At 33.7% G+C, this 15204-nt stretch overlaps 3 protein-coding genes across 3 annotated transcripts; 1 reads left to right on the top strand and 2 right to left on the bottom strand.

The window, feature by feature from the left end:
- The first annotated feature begins 2879 nt into the window (after window positions 1-2879).
- LOC145733471 (general odorant-binding protein 72-like) lies at window positions 2880-3775 on the top strand. The gene is given in 8 exon segments (XM_081986313.1): window positions 2880-2933; window positions 2935-3024; window positions 3076-3151; window positions 3204-3256; window positions 3314-3349; window positions 3409-3523; window positions 3578-3648; window positions 3704-3775. Coding segments are annotated over 8 exon segments (498 nt in total). The 5' UTR covers window positions 2880-2894; the 3' UTR covers window positions 3722-3775.
- Window positions 3776-7494: 3719 nt separating this feature from the next.
- Window positions 7495-8030, bottom strand: LOC145733472 (uncharacterized). The gene is made up of 4 exons (XM_081986314.1): window positions 7964-8030; window positions 7823-7909; window positions 7675-7773; window positions 7495-7621 (listed from the first exon to the last, which is right to left on the bottom strand). The coding sequence occupies exons 1-4, from the start codon at window positions 7989-7991 to the stop codon at window positions 7503-7505; spliced, it is 333 nt and encodes a 110-aa protein (XP_081842440.1). The 5' UTR covers window positions 7992-8030; the 3' UTR covers window positions 7495-7502.
- Window positions 8031-13242: 5212 nt separating this feature from the next.
- Window positions 13243-14681, bottom strand: LOC145733482 (uncharacterized). The gene is made up of 5 exons (XM_081986328.1): window positions 14521-14681; window positions 14081-14175; window positions 13812-14033; window positions 13724-13759; window positions 13243-13672 (listed from the first exon to the last, which is right to left on the bottom strand). The coding sequence occupies exons 1-5, from the start codon at window positions 14603-14605 to the stop codon at window positions 13328-13330; spliced, it is 783 nt and encodes a 260-aa protein (XP_081842454.1). The 5' UTR covers window positions 14606-14681; the 3' UTR covers window positions 13243-13327.
- Window positions 14682-15204: the final 523 nt, after the last annotated feature.

Genomic DNA, 15204 nt, shown 5'->3' on the forward strand with positions numbered 1-15204 from the left:
CAATACCTTTTTTACGAGAGCATTCGGCAACATGGCATCAGTGTGTTTTTAATGATAGTAAACACCGCCCTCTGTACAAGAAAGCCAAGAAGGTGCATGCCAAAAATTCCAATATGGCCGAAATAGTGGTTGGCAGTTTGCATTTGTTTGTATTGTGGAAATTGAGTTTTTCGATGATTAAATTAATTTTTAAGGTTTAAAGTCAAGACATGGGACTACTTGCAAAAGTAATTTTTGTTTGCTATTATACACTGTGTGTAAAAAGTCCGGCAACCCTGAATTATTTCGCAAAATATACAACTTATTGAAAAATATCCTATATAAATATTGACGCACTTTAAACGTTTTACCGTTAGGTGACATTCAGGAATATACAGGGTTAGCCACAATATGGCAATGAATTGAGGTTATGTTTTTTCTTATGGAAGGACCATGTTTCAATGACATTTTCTGATTCGCTCTCTTATTCTAATCACATTTCATGTAACATGTTGTATGGTTATCTTAAACAGTTTGGCAGCTATTTAATTAAATTAAAAAAATAAAAAAAATAAAATTAAATTAAATTATTAAATAATATTAAATTAAAATTAAATTAAAATAAATTAAATTAAATAAATTAAATTTAAATTATATTAAATTAAATTTAAATTAAATAAATTAAATTAAATTAAATTAAATTTTAAATAATTAAATTTAAATTTTATTTTAATTTAGCTCATTGTCAGACAGTTCAAGGGGCACATTTTCAGCATTTAATCAAATAAAAATTTTTTACTTATTTAAAGTGTAGTTTTCTTTAATAATTAAATAGCTGCCAAACTGTTCAAGATAACCATACAACATGTTACATGAAATGTGATCAGAATGAGAGAGCGAATCAGAAAACGTCATTAAAACATGGTCATTCCATAAGAAAAAACATAACCTCAATTCATTGCCATATTGTGGCTCACCCTGTATATTCCTGAATGTCACCTAACGGTAAAACGTTTAAAGTGCGTCAATATTTATATAGGATATTTTTCAATAAGTTGTATATTTTGCGAAATAATTCAGGGTTGCCGGACTTTTTACACACAGTGTATATTGTTGTTTATATGTTTATTGTTCTAGTGAAAGTGTAGTTTGTGTTCATTTTATTGTGTTATCACTATTGTTATTGTTCCTTCATTGTTCTATAATTTGTTGTTGGTTTTTTAACTTAATTCTATTGCCTCTACAATATGCCGTCCACTTGTTGTTTGCCAAATTGTAAAAGCAATTGGTGAAAGGCCCAAAAGTGTCAGTCTTTTACTTTCCAAAAGATCCTGCTGGAACCCAACAGTGGTTGAAAGCTTTGAACTGGAGTGATTTTACTCCAACACAATACTCAGTGGTAAGTACAATATGCTTTCTCATTCAGTAAACTTATTGCCTCTTACATACATAGGTATGTGAGTTACATTTAGAGGCCGCCTGCATTTTGAGAGCAATAAAGGTTTACTCTGAAGAAACAGGACAGCTTTTAGAAGTTCCATTGGCACATTTACATTTTAAAAGTAAGGTCTTGGTAATAATATAAAACCCATTTACCAGTTTTGCTTACCTAGCTTCAAGGATTTCCAAATTTTCTTTGATTGAGCAGTTTTCACATTAGTTTGTTGTACTTTCCAGGACAAAGGGTTCTAACCAAACTTGCTTTGGCTGGAGTTTATTGAGTATAAAAAGCCATATCTATACATATCTGGATCAGGAATGAAGCGTTCTTTGATTTTTCACTCACAACTTCTAATCAACTACACGAAAAAATAAAAAAAAGCATATTTTCTACTGCATCTGCATAGGTTTGTGTACAAAACGAAAACCGCTAACGCCGCCACTAAAAGTGACATTCTAGGCTTTCTTGTACAGAGGGCGGTGTAGTAAAGGATTGTTTGACAATTGACATTGACAGTGCTTCTTTACGTCACTGCCACTAGCCCTGGGATAGACCTTATTTTCTTTACTGTTTTCAGGCTGATGTTTTACTTCGTTATTAGGCAGAAAACACTAACATACTTCTGGATATTCAGGACAGATTACACCAAACTTAAGTGGAGGTTTGAATGTGACAGTTTCAGACACAAAACCTCAAAAACTGAACGTAAATTAAGGTAACCATAAATACAATAATTCAATTAAGGGAAATTATTTGTAAAAAGCAGTGCGTCCTTTAAATTAAGCTATTGTTGATAATTTATCCGGTCAGCTCATCTCTAGTAGAGATCTGTCAAAGTTGTCAATTGTCAGTCGTGTTCAATTAGACTGTTATAAATTTGTTTTTTTTAGTTTTTACTAAATTAAAAAATTGAAAATTTGACTAACCTGCCTTTACCTGAAACCATTAGTTCGTCAAAGTGGAGTTATAAAGAGTCTTCACTTGTCACAATTTGCAAAGAAATGCATTGCAAATAGACAGGACATGTGATTTGTTTCAATTTAGCGTATTGCTGTCCTGTTTCAATGACATTTGATAGAACAGGATAGAAATACTTATTGACTAGCTTCTGCAGTGAAATTTTCATTAAAAAACTTCATTGATTTGATTAAAATTTTGAATTTTTGGTCATTGGATTTCAAATGAGCTACGATCTCAAACAAGCAAGCTCTCAACAACAAGCTTTACTTAATTCTCCCATCAAATTAACACATTACCATCAACAAACAAAACTAAAAAGCAGCAATTTGTCAAAAAAATGACTTGTACCCACCCTAATTGATAATTCATAACATTACAATGTCAGTTCTCGTAATTTACTTATTAAATCCCAGCATTATTCGATTTAATGTCGGTTTTTTCCAGTTTTGCATCCGTGTACAGGAAGTTAAGACGTTAATTAAAACGATAATTGGAGAGTAATTATAAAGGGTGGATGGCTTTATTAAATCGGCTTTGCAACTTGTTGAACAGTATTTTTCTTAGCTTGGCAAATTATGGCTACTGGAAAAGTGTTTGTATATTTTTTTGTCGTTTTATTCTTGTCCGAGCAGTCTGTATCTAGGGTAAGTAAAATAGGTTTTTTTTCGTTTCAAAGTGTCAAATTTGTTTGAAAGATGACAGAAAAGCAACTTGCAGCTGCTGTCAAACTAGTACGAAACATGTGCCTATCTAAAGAAAAAGCAAAATTGGGTAAGTCTGTAATTTTTCTATTATTATGATATTATAAAACGTTGTTTGACAGAAGAGGTTGATAAAATGCATGAGGGAAATTGGGATATAGACCACAAGACGCAGGTAAAAATTCATTTAGGAATTCTCTAGCACAAATATTAATTCTTTAAATAATTTTAGTGTTACATGTGGTGTGTCCTCAGCCAATACAAGCTGGTAAATTCCCTATTTTTTTTTATAAATAAGCACTCTCGTTTAAAACAAAAAAATTGTAGATTGGTAAAACCAATCATTTTGATCGAGAATCGGCCAATATCCAAGTTGACACTTTACTACCAGAAAGCATGCACGATTACGTTGTTGGATGTTTGGATAAATGTGAAAATGCTGGTAAAATTTGTCACTTAAATCTTAAAAATTTCAATGTAATAAATTTATTTTCAGCCACCAATTTTGATGATAAATGCGTTGCAGCCTACGAATACGCCAAATGCTTGTATTTTTGTAATCCAAAGGTAAGGTTTATTCAGAAGTATTTTTACTTCAAGTCTAAATTGATTAATTTTACAGGAATATTTTCTGCCTTAGTGTGCACTTAAAACTGTCTTAAAAAGCTGTAATATAAATACTTTGAGTGAAGAAGATTTTTTTGGCTGACAAACACGTCTCGTCTAAACGAATTACATACGTTCCACTGATTGTGCCAATTCATTGCATTAGAGTGTCAGGAAAAATCAACAAAATGACCTTTTGCAAATCGCTTACTTGGCTAAATCAAAGATTTTGTTTGTTTTTTAGCCACCAGTGTATTTGCACAGGAATCACGTCCTGGCAATGTCCAGAACTGGATTTTTTCCGGAGGGGCGTTAGTTAAGTCCTTTGTTCACTTATATAAAGACAAACGAAGGGATTTTCGGTTATTTTATGGGCTACGTGATGTTACACGATGCTTTTTATGTTCGTCTATTTATTTTCATCAGTTTTTTGTGGGTCTTTTTTGCTTTCTTTAAGTTTTTCATAATATTTGGATAGGGCTGTATTAGAGACCAATACGAAAGTATGTATTTTGATGTTTTCTCCATACTGAGAGTCATTAGGTGCATTCCAACTGAGAGTAATATCTAGTAACATTCCTGACAAGCATGCGCATTTATAAAAAGCTACAAATTATATTAGCTTTGTTCGTGTTATTGATTCTGATCTCTTTCCTGTTTTAAATCTGGGTTTGGACCATTTGCACGATAATTTGTACATAGTCTTGTAAATAAGTACCCAGCAATATTTATCCCGTCCATGCAGATGGCCCAAATCTGTCAAAACTCCAATCATAAAGTCTAAAATTTATGATAATGAATTACATGAGATTGGGTTATTAGTTTCAAAACTATGTGTTGTACTTTTGTAGGTTTATGGAACAAACATGCACAAATACCATGTCAGACCAAACTACATATGAAACAGACAATCAAATGTCAAAATTGTACTCACTTGTTTCGTCTCAAAACCGGCACTTCGAAAACAGTTCCTGAACGGTTCAGAATTATGAACCCGAAAAAAGCTATAGAGAGTAAAATTATTATTTGTCACGTCATGTGACTTTGGGAATGCAATTTTTACCCTGGCAACACTGTACTGGCCAGTGCCAATAGTGAAAAACAGTCACTTGACTATAAAAAAGTAGTCTAAATTATAAAAATGTCCAAAATCCGATTTAAACAGCTATGAAGTAAAAAATTGTAAACTATAGTCACTCGACCACAAAATTATAATTTTTGAGCTGGCAACACTGTACAGGCAAAAACAGTCACGTGACCATAAAAATATAGTTTCAACTGTGTTTTAATATTTTGCTCTTGAATTATTTTTTGAATTATGTCCTATACAAATACCCTTAGGACATGTCTTAATTAGTGGCTTTAACTCCATTACTCACTCAATTTGGGCACGTATAGGGCAACGTCACTGTATCTAACGGGTCTTGTCAATATTGTGAGATATTTATTACCAAAGTCCGTTTTGTTGGACGGCGCTAGTCCTGACATTCCGGTAATAAATTGTCTCCCGATTCCAGGACTAAATTATATCACAATAGGCCCGTTTTATTCCTAAATACATCAGCATTTTATCAAACTTGCATTTGAGCTACTTTAGTGTTAATGTCCAATGAATATTCTTTTGTTTTCCGACCCTCGATTAGTCAAAATCAACCTAAAAGGGGGAGACGTAATTAACTTGCCACATTATTAATCAGAGTGGAAAACAGCAGGTTTTACTGCCAATAAAATATTAGAACTTTCAAAGATTAAGTATGTGTCAAGCGCCTTTTTGCTACGATCTGAGAATTATGCGGTTGGAAAACTAATGAAATTTAAATTGCCCCGGAGAAAAAGTCACATATAGTAGTATAATAGCATGGGATCGTATATCATACTACCCTGTCAGCAAACAAGTAATAAGAGGGTCGTTAAGAACCCTAATAAATCGTCAATATCGTTCACAAAATGTTCGAACAAACGATAAAATCCATTTCGCATTCACTATTATGATGTTTGTAGCTTTTTTCTTTTGCTAATTAAGTAGGATTTGGCCCTCTTTAGTACCTAAACTCAAACAAATACCAGAGGATTTAGTGCCAATACTAAATAGCCATTGGAATGGTTTACGTGAGACGGCACACAGGAGAGCAATGTACACAACAATAAAAAGCGCCAACTCAATTAAATTTCCCAGACTATCAGTAATTACTCTTTCGGTAAACAGCGAAAAAGCAATAAAATTAGAAAACAACGAGAAAACACTTCAGCAACTGTTTAAACCGTTTAATCCTCTGAGCTAATTTGCTTTAGAAAACGACTTTTTGTTGCTTTTCAGAGAAAGTAGAGAAAAAATATTGATTTTAGGCAATAGTTAGTAAACAATTAGGTTATTCTTTTGAGTTCTTGTATTTAGCAACGTCGCTTAACAAAACTGTCAAGTCTGCATGTGCAGGTGTGACGGGCAATTGAAAATGATATAATCGAAATAATTCGATTATGGCAGATGATCAAACATTCGATTATTATAACAACAATCGAGTAATCGAAATAAGAAAAAACCAAATCGCTGAAAAATTATTGATTGATTAGTTATTCGAATTTTAGCCAAAAAATTGCATCATATTTTCTTTTTGAATATAAATTTAAGTTCCTAATTTAAATATAATATTCATCTAGATATGTTTCTAAAAGTCATTTTACACATCTGTAAATATCCACAATAATTTACCTCAAGTAATTTTTACAGTCACTACAAAACCAGCAGCATACTAAAAAAAGAAGACAAAATGGTGCACTAACCTAACCTAACCTAACTGTATTTATTAATGTTGCCAAGTCTGGGAAAAATTCCAACCTCTGGGGAATTGTTGGTGTCATAATTATAACATAATTGATCAATCAAATTATCATTCAATGATCCAAAGTTTAAAGCAATTATTCTTTCGATTTATTCAATTATGCCCAATATTTGTGCATAAATCACAAACTAGAGACATCAGTGCTATGATTTAAACGAATACTGTACATGTGGACTTACCATCTGTTTCACCAAATATTTACCACTTTTGCATTTTATAACTTTGTCAAAAAAAAAATGAAAAACAAAACACAAAATGAAAAATATTTGCAAGGTAATTGCCGACATGTGTACTGCCTTTATCTCAAATGTGCGAGACTTCATCAGGGAGAAAACTTTTCCCCACGTTGGCATTATGGCGCCAAAGTTAACTGACTCGAAGACAAATATAATATGGAGCGACGATGTAATGGGTTCAGCCATTAAGGCAAAGCCATATAGAAGCCCGAAACGCGGAAATAACAGCAAATTACCGCTCGGTCGACTTGCTTAAGAAAAACCAACCCTTAAAAAAAGTTGCCTTAAATTATTCCTTAATGGAAACAAGCGTTGTTTTCATTCAGAAATGGACTTTTTTGGGCATTGCCCACGTATTAGTGGAACACCCCAAACAGCATCGTTTCCTTTCCAATTTATTTCCTTTGGAATTTGAAAACTTCTAATTAAAAAGGGAAGGCGAACTAATATTCTACATTTCAAGAAATTCCGAGGAACAAAGGACAATGTCGGACCCGGGGGGTGGCGGGGGCGGGGAGGGCTTTACGGAATCGAATCCGGACTTGTTTGATTAAAAACTCCCTTGGGAGTTTGGAAACTTTATTGCAAGGTTGCGATTTAATTACGCGGCACTGAGCCTAATTTGATTTCGAGGACAGATCTGAAGAAAACATCAACAAGGTTTTAAGTAGCTATTTCAAAAGGAATAAACTCGACGAAGAATGAGGGTGTAAGGGAATTCAAATCAGATATAGTTTTATTACTGAAACTTTACTTGAGGTAGATTTTTCGTGCCATTATTATTGGATTCTTTATTAAAACTATTATCTTTAGGTTGAACTGAACCTCTGCTGTCAAGTGTAGGGTCACTTACATGATCTGCAATAAAAACGATTTAAGGAATTACATTTTAAAATACTGGTTTTGTGTACCTTTTAAAGCAACACTCGTTTCTCTAGGTACTTTACATTGTTTTAAACTAGCTGGCATAGGTTTGTGTATATTTGGATTATCTGCTACCATATTACTACCTTAAAAATGAACTAAAAAGTAGAGAAATACGTCAATTAAGTGACTTACTAATTTCTGCAGGTTGTGTTTTGGTTTTTTCACTTGGTTTAACAAAATTGCTTGGTTTAGCAGAGTTGGGTGTAATCACTTCTTTTCCTGTTGATGGTTTTAATATTACAACCAGATTTTGATAAATAAAACGCTACTTACCACTCTGTTTGCTCCGGCATACACCCATACTGTAATTTTGATGACTTAAACTATTTCTCTGGCATAGCTTTAAGTAAACAACAGAAAATTTGATGATAACTAAACAATTTACAAATATAGACTTAATAATCAATTTAAGGGATTTGTGATAAAGCTACAATAAAAATCTACAGAGAGTATGTTTTACTACATACGGTTAGTTGATATATTTTGAGTATTAATTAGAATAAGTAACACTGAGAAACTTGCACTCCTATGCTGGGAACAAATTTGTGGTTTTTTAGTACTCTGGCTTTGATTTTGATAAAATTTTGATCTCCTCGTATAATTATTTTATTTCATTGTGGTCCACCCTATATACTTTGATAACATTAATGATTTGCTTGTAAAATTTATGACACTCAAATAACACACCTAAATATTAATAACAAAATTAATAATGATTATTTATTCTTTCAAATTTGAGTTAAATATCACTAATTGTAATGATGGGCGTGATTTACCGTGACCGATTATTTACCGGTAAGAAAAAGTAAAATTCAGTGGAACAAGAAAGTTTATCAATTTTATCAGTAAGTTTATGGATCTTTATTTAAAAAATTGGAATTAGAATTGAAATTTGCTTGAAGGATATCATTATCCTGTTATGGCTCTCATTAAATTTATTAATGTCATTTTCGGTCTGAGTCTTGCAAATTGTAGGCAAATTTTGATAGTTTTAGCATTTAGCATGACAGATATCACGTGGTTTTTGGAGGATAATTTAGATAGGCAGTCACGTAATCACTGCCATAAATCTCAGAAACACGTTTTGTGTCGAATGCTACAAGAAGACTTTTCTAAACCTTGATTTATGCAACTTTTGAACACATTAACTTGGAGTGAGGAAATACCTTGTTTTAAGAACATTTTTGGAATCTTCATTAAATTTCCTTTCCAATAACATGAAAAAACAATACAAAATCTGATACAGTCATGGTCAATATGTCAAAGTTTGAACTGACAGAAAAACAGTTTGAAAAGACAGAAACAAAATCGCCTGTAAAACCTATTTAGAATAAGAAAATGACTGTTTTAAGCATGTTTTTGAAATTCTCATTTAAATTCCTATTCAATAACATGAAAAACACTACAAAATTTGGTACAGGGAGGGTAAAGTAAAATATTTTATTTGCCAGTAGTTTCCCCATCAATAACTAATTGTTTGTAACTGTTGAGCAGACTGAAGAGAAGAAATAATCCACATTTTGTCAATTTTAATATGAAACAAAACCGATCTAGATAAGTATGAGGATGGGGCGTTAGAAATTTATCTGCAGGAAGCAACACTTCGCAGTAGTTGATGTATGCAATGCATTTATATCGACTGCTTTGCACGTAACATAGAAATGGGGCGGGCTAAGCCCCGAAACACGCAGAACTCCATTTCATACCTGTTCCTGCTTGCTCGTATCGTATCTCGAATTTTCCCTCGCGTGGGTTAAAACTTGATTGATAAGATTTTTACGTGCTGCAACTGACGTCCTATCAATTTCAGAGGTGTTCCCTTTCCATTACGACGATCGCACGCATGCTACGTGTTATCTACCATCCCGATATTGCTGATTCGAGTTATGTTTGTTCGGACCTTTTTATTTCCTTTTTGTAAAACTGCCACTGAATTTCTCAGATAATGTGGTTAGAAAAGAAAATTGATTATCAACTTGATTTGGTTATAATGTCACTCCACTGGCTGAGAAAGCTTCGAATAAGTAATCAGATTTTACTCAACATAACGTGCTTGGATTAAAAATGTGGAGAACTACTGGTGGCTTGCTGTATAATAAAAAGTTCACATATACACAGTGTTTGTGTAAACTACAGGTAGTTTGTGATTTATAAAAAAAGCAGCAAACTTTTTTTGACTGCTCAGCATGTGCTGCAATTGATTAAAATCACAAACTATCATCATGTACATGAGAACTTACCATTAAGGATCATATTTCATGACATTCATCAAAAATGTCGCCCCCATCTGTCGAAAAGAACTTCCGGATTCCATGTGATTGTAACCTCCGAGTGTCAGCCGTCTCTTTAACTTGTGTTATTACTACAGCAAGTTTTAATGAGACTGTCACAATGTTTTGACCAAAACTGTCTCAGGGAGTTTCCCCGTCGGAACTTTGCAATGCATCGAATGTTATTGTCTTTCCAATAATTTCGGGAGTTGTATGACACGCGATATTGCCACTTCTGTGCGGTTTAACTGAGGGATTTTTGCTCCAAATCGTCCGCCATCAATCCCGCCCATTCAGTTTTCTTAATATGCCCTCGATATTACGCGCATTTATTCGAGAGCGATTTGTTTGAGTACCTTCACAGGCCAAGATAAATTTGTTCGACTAATCCGCTCGTAAACCAACATTGGCTGATTTATATTAATATAGCCCTTTTTGGGCGTTGATCGATTTACATTCTGTTTGATTGATGGACGCTGATGATATTTTGATAAAAACTCATTCTTTCCAATACTCCCAAAGATTTCATTTTCGTGGCCTTAATGCTAAACTAAAGAGACATTTATATAGCAAACTCACCCTTATCACTAAATCTTGGGTATGTCAACTTAAAGGGGGGGATCGTTTCGACACTCTAACTGAGCTATTAAATTGGATAATTCAGTCTGCTACGGCAGTATTTTATGGTTTTAGGTAGGCTGAATTGAGTTTTATCTTGCCATTAAGTTATTGGAGCTTTAATTGAATGGTAAGCCCAACAAAACTAAAACTTCTTACTAAATATTTCAACGACGAAACACTTATTAACCCTAATAGACCTTGTCTGGAAGCTTTTAGGGAAAGAGACGTATGTGTTTACCTATTTTCCTAACTATTCGTATTAACCTGATCTATATTAATAGGGCACTTTGTGCCTCTAACCGCTTTCCTTAACGTTTTGATGGATACGCTTTTTAGTAGAGGGAGGGAATCGAGTTTCACTGATCCACTTTCGCATTTTAATCTTCCCGCATTTGAGTCTGATAAAACAATTGCAGTCAACACGTCCCAATGCGACTGCGAATGTAACAATGTTACAAAAACAGTAATTTAATTTCGTTTTGTTCGTGTTACGTTCAAAAGGGCCACGAATCGGATTTACGGTCTCGTTATATTTTTCATATTATTAAATCGCGTGCTCTAAAATGAATCGAGTGCGATAACCGAGTTAAACGAAATCACTTTTAGTCTACACAAAAATATGTAGTTTTGTTGTTACAAATTTGTGTCTAATTTGCCATTTAGAATATCGGCCACGTCCTGCTAATGACTGTACAGAACGACACATGTTCAGGTCCAAGTTCTGTGCACTCTCTGAACTGAACTGAACTCGAATATCACGTGCTTTTGTACTCCTAATGGTAAATTTACGTCACATTTGAGTAAATTGCAGCAGTGTTGGTAGTTTGTGATTGGAAAAAGCAGCTTTTTCTTGACAAATCACAACTAGAATACTCTAATATTGCAACAAAATTGAACTTCTAATGCGAAACTGGCAACAAATAAGTTTAAACCGTCTTTAAGTTTAAAAACCGAGTCAAAAGTTGGAACGTTAAAACGGGAAGGGTACCGAAAACTTCGAGTTCTTTTATAAGAATTGAAAATATTTTCTTGCCGGAAATTCTAAGAGTTGCAGCACTGTCTCCGCCTTCCATAAACGTATTAAAGCAATTTCGAGTGTCAACATTTCTGTAAGCTCCATGTTGTCTCCTCAAGGGTACGTATTAAATTAACTTGTTTTCGTTCCGCTTTTTATATTGAATTCGCTTAAGTTCTCCCTAGAGTGATAGGCAATTGTATTTACTGCACAGATGTGTACTAAGAAAATATTTATTTAGTTCATTCCAGTGAGTTTTTTTTAGGTGTGACTAAAATGACAACTTCTCTTTGCTTCTTTCTAGGACTGAATCTAGTTTCTATAATATCAAATTTGTAAGAGATGCTGATTTGTTTAAGCCTTGCCTTGTTCCCAAGAAAAAAACATTCATAGGAAGTTACACCAAACAAAGGGCGTAATTACACTAGCCTAACTCCTTCGAAATGCAACACAACAAACGCAATCAACACTCGCGCAGATTGCAATTGTCTTGTATCTGGTGTATGAAGTTTCCGAAGTAAAATACGCCGGATCCTCTGGAGATGTGACCGGAAACTCTGGAGGTTTCTGTTTGTCTCATTAGAAAGTCAAAGACCGAATCCAGTTTACTGCAACTGGCTAATGGATAACAGTTGGACTCAATGAGGTTTCTATTAGCCCTTAAATGCGGTCCGTTAAATTTCTTGAGACTTGTCTCTTAGACGTTTCTAGAATATTTCATTTTGTTTCAGTCGGAAAAACGTTTAGTTTGACCTACTTACTGATCAAACCTAAAAATTTACACTATTCTTGGTCAAACACTATCATGTTAGATAATAACATTTCTTTCTCTGTAGCAACCTGAAACCAATCATAAACTGTATTGTAATTTACTCAGATGTATAACAATCTATACAACGTTTATCAAGTAAGCAAGTTATTCAGGATCGAATATGTCATAGTTTGTTAAGCCACTAAAAAGGGATCTCCTACGGTATACAGGGTAATTCAAATTATTATGATCTCGGAAACTATAAGAGTTTACATTGAGACAAAGTCTCGTAATTTAAACTTGAATCGTTCTGAAGACATTTTTAACATTATTTGAAGAGACATCCCAAAATTAAAAGCACATTTACATTCTCACTATTTCCCAGCTTACAAATTTATCGTCCAACATTTCGTCATTCGACAACCATCTTTCTTAGATGATATGATTTGCGTTGTAATTAACCAAAAAATTCATAAGCTCTCATATACAATAAGTGGCCTTATTATACATTTCATGTTGACAGTAACCGATTACAAAATTAATTACCCCACCCATCACCTTTAGGGCATTATTGCCCTATAAAAAAGATAATGGATAATAATGGCTCATTCGCACACCTGATACTAGTGCAGGGAGTTATTGATAACGACTTCCAGGCTCGTTAAGTCTCGTCGGATGTGTTTAAGGCGTTTTTCGTGTGGATAAGTTGAAAGCACTATTATAAGGGAACAGGAACGATTTGCATTTTATTCCTGTTATGGCTAAAGTAACTTAATTAGGGTAATAGCCTTTAAGGGCCTCTCAAATTTGGGCTAATCGTATGGATTGCGGTTATTACATAAAACTCACGTAGTCTCAATTTAGAGGTATTTACATATTTAAAAAGGTCCATGAATATAGAACACCATTCCAAAGTAATTTATTAAACTTAAAATTACTAAATACCCTGTTGGTCAATATGAGTTATTAACTTAACTAAACTACTGCTGATCATCAGGAGCCAACCTTAAATCATCGATTTCAATCTCTTTTTGAATTCTGTCCTGGAATCGATCACAGGCGGTTTTGTCCTTGATCTGATCAGCAGGACAACTAAGCTGAATTTCCCGGAAGAGACAGTGTTTCAAAGTGATTCCAGAAGGATTACAGGCTTTTAGTCCTTCTGTGCTGAATTTAATTGGAGTTTCAGTAGCGTTTTTGGCTGCGGCCAAACAGTTTGAGGTTATCTTCTCGACTACGGTTTGATCAAACCAGGATTCGTTCGAAAAGTGTTGTTTGAGGTGTTGGATTAGTTGGTCCCGAATAGGTGCCCCACTGTCGTCCAACTGTTTTCAAATTTATACAATTTTGCATTTTGTATCATCAAAAGTACTTACCAGTCCTTTCTTTTGTCCTACGCATTGATCAATACACTGCAAAGTTTAAAGGTTAGAAGATTGTCGATTAAATGTAAGAAAAACTTACAATCATATCACTTTTTCTCTTCTCAACTTCTTTGCAGTTGAAAAGATCAAATCTTTTAAAGTGAGGACCGTGATCATGCCTGTCCTGTTTCTCCAATCCAGTTACTTCCTTGAAACATGCTTTGGTAATTTCCTTTTTCTTGGCATGTAAAGCGTCTAAAGTTTCTTCAGCACAGCACAATTTAGGGCGACGATGGCGTTTTGGGCACTTTTCTTCTGCCACCTACAATATTCAGTACCAAAAATTGAACATCAAATGAATTAACTTACAGTAGCTGCTTCTTGGTCACGTCGTACTCGAGGATGTACTGGACCACTGTCTATACTGTCAAACAATTCTTCCATCTCGTACGACAACTGCTGATCTGTTCAATAAACCATTAATGATTGATGTGTATGTAGATGAGGTCAATCACGGTCAAGTATACGGTTATTCTAATTTTTTTGTGCAGGTTAATAAACTTGTATAGTAGTTGGTTCTTAAAGAATAGGTTAGTGAATACCGTTTTAAATATTCAGTTAGATGGTAAGTATTAGAATACACACACAGGTCCAGTTAGTAAAAATTTTAAATTTACTTAACCGAACTGACTAGTTTTTTAATCAAATTTGTTTTTGACCAGAAACCTTCTGAAGAAAACCACTTTTTTTAGTAAAGTAATTGCATCAATCCATATTTTTAATAGAAGAAAATTAATAAAGTCACTTACTAAAATCCTCATCCTGAAAATTGTAAGCATCGATCACACAAACAGCCCCCAAAGCTAGTACTGCAAAAACTGCCACAGAATTCATGGTTCAAGCAACTGAAATCTTGGTACTGTTTTGCCCAAAGCCCAAACCGACTTATATACAGCAAGAACCGCAATCTGTGGTACCATCCTACTACCATAATAGATCAAACCGTGCACGGTCAAGGTTAACCTGAAAGATTTTGAACCCATCAATTTATTACTTTTTCTCATGGTAAATTAATTTTAAAGTGGTTATCATAGTTTGATATTAAATGTTGTTGTTGCTTAATGTAGATGTGCTTGTGTTCTGAGATTGATTAGATTTAAAACAATATTTCCAAGAAAGATTTTAGTTTTAATTGCCGAAGTTGAAATAATAAATGTTAACTATAAGGAAAATGTTTTTGCGAAAAGTCTTAATAACGACAGTTTCATATAGCATTGAGGTAGAGAGGCACTTTCAAGATATTTAAAAATTCTCAATGTCACGAATTTCAGCCTGATAAACTTGACAAAGTTGAATTTTTGCAATCACGTGACTAAAAAGTTTGGTTTGTAAATCCTAATTTATTTAATATTTTATTTGACCATTTTTCACACGTGACCATTTTTTAGATTGACTTTCATTCACAAGCAAATTCTAGCTAGTGTCTTTGTGAT

This window comes from Ips typographus, linkage group LG9 (assembly GCF_016097725.1).
Source record: "Ips typographus isolate SLU linkage group LG9, UJ_Ityp_2.0, whole genome shotgun sequence".
Classification (NCBI taxonomy): Eukaryota; Metazoa; Arthropoda; class Insecta; order Coleoptera; family Curculionidae; genus Ips; species Ips typographus.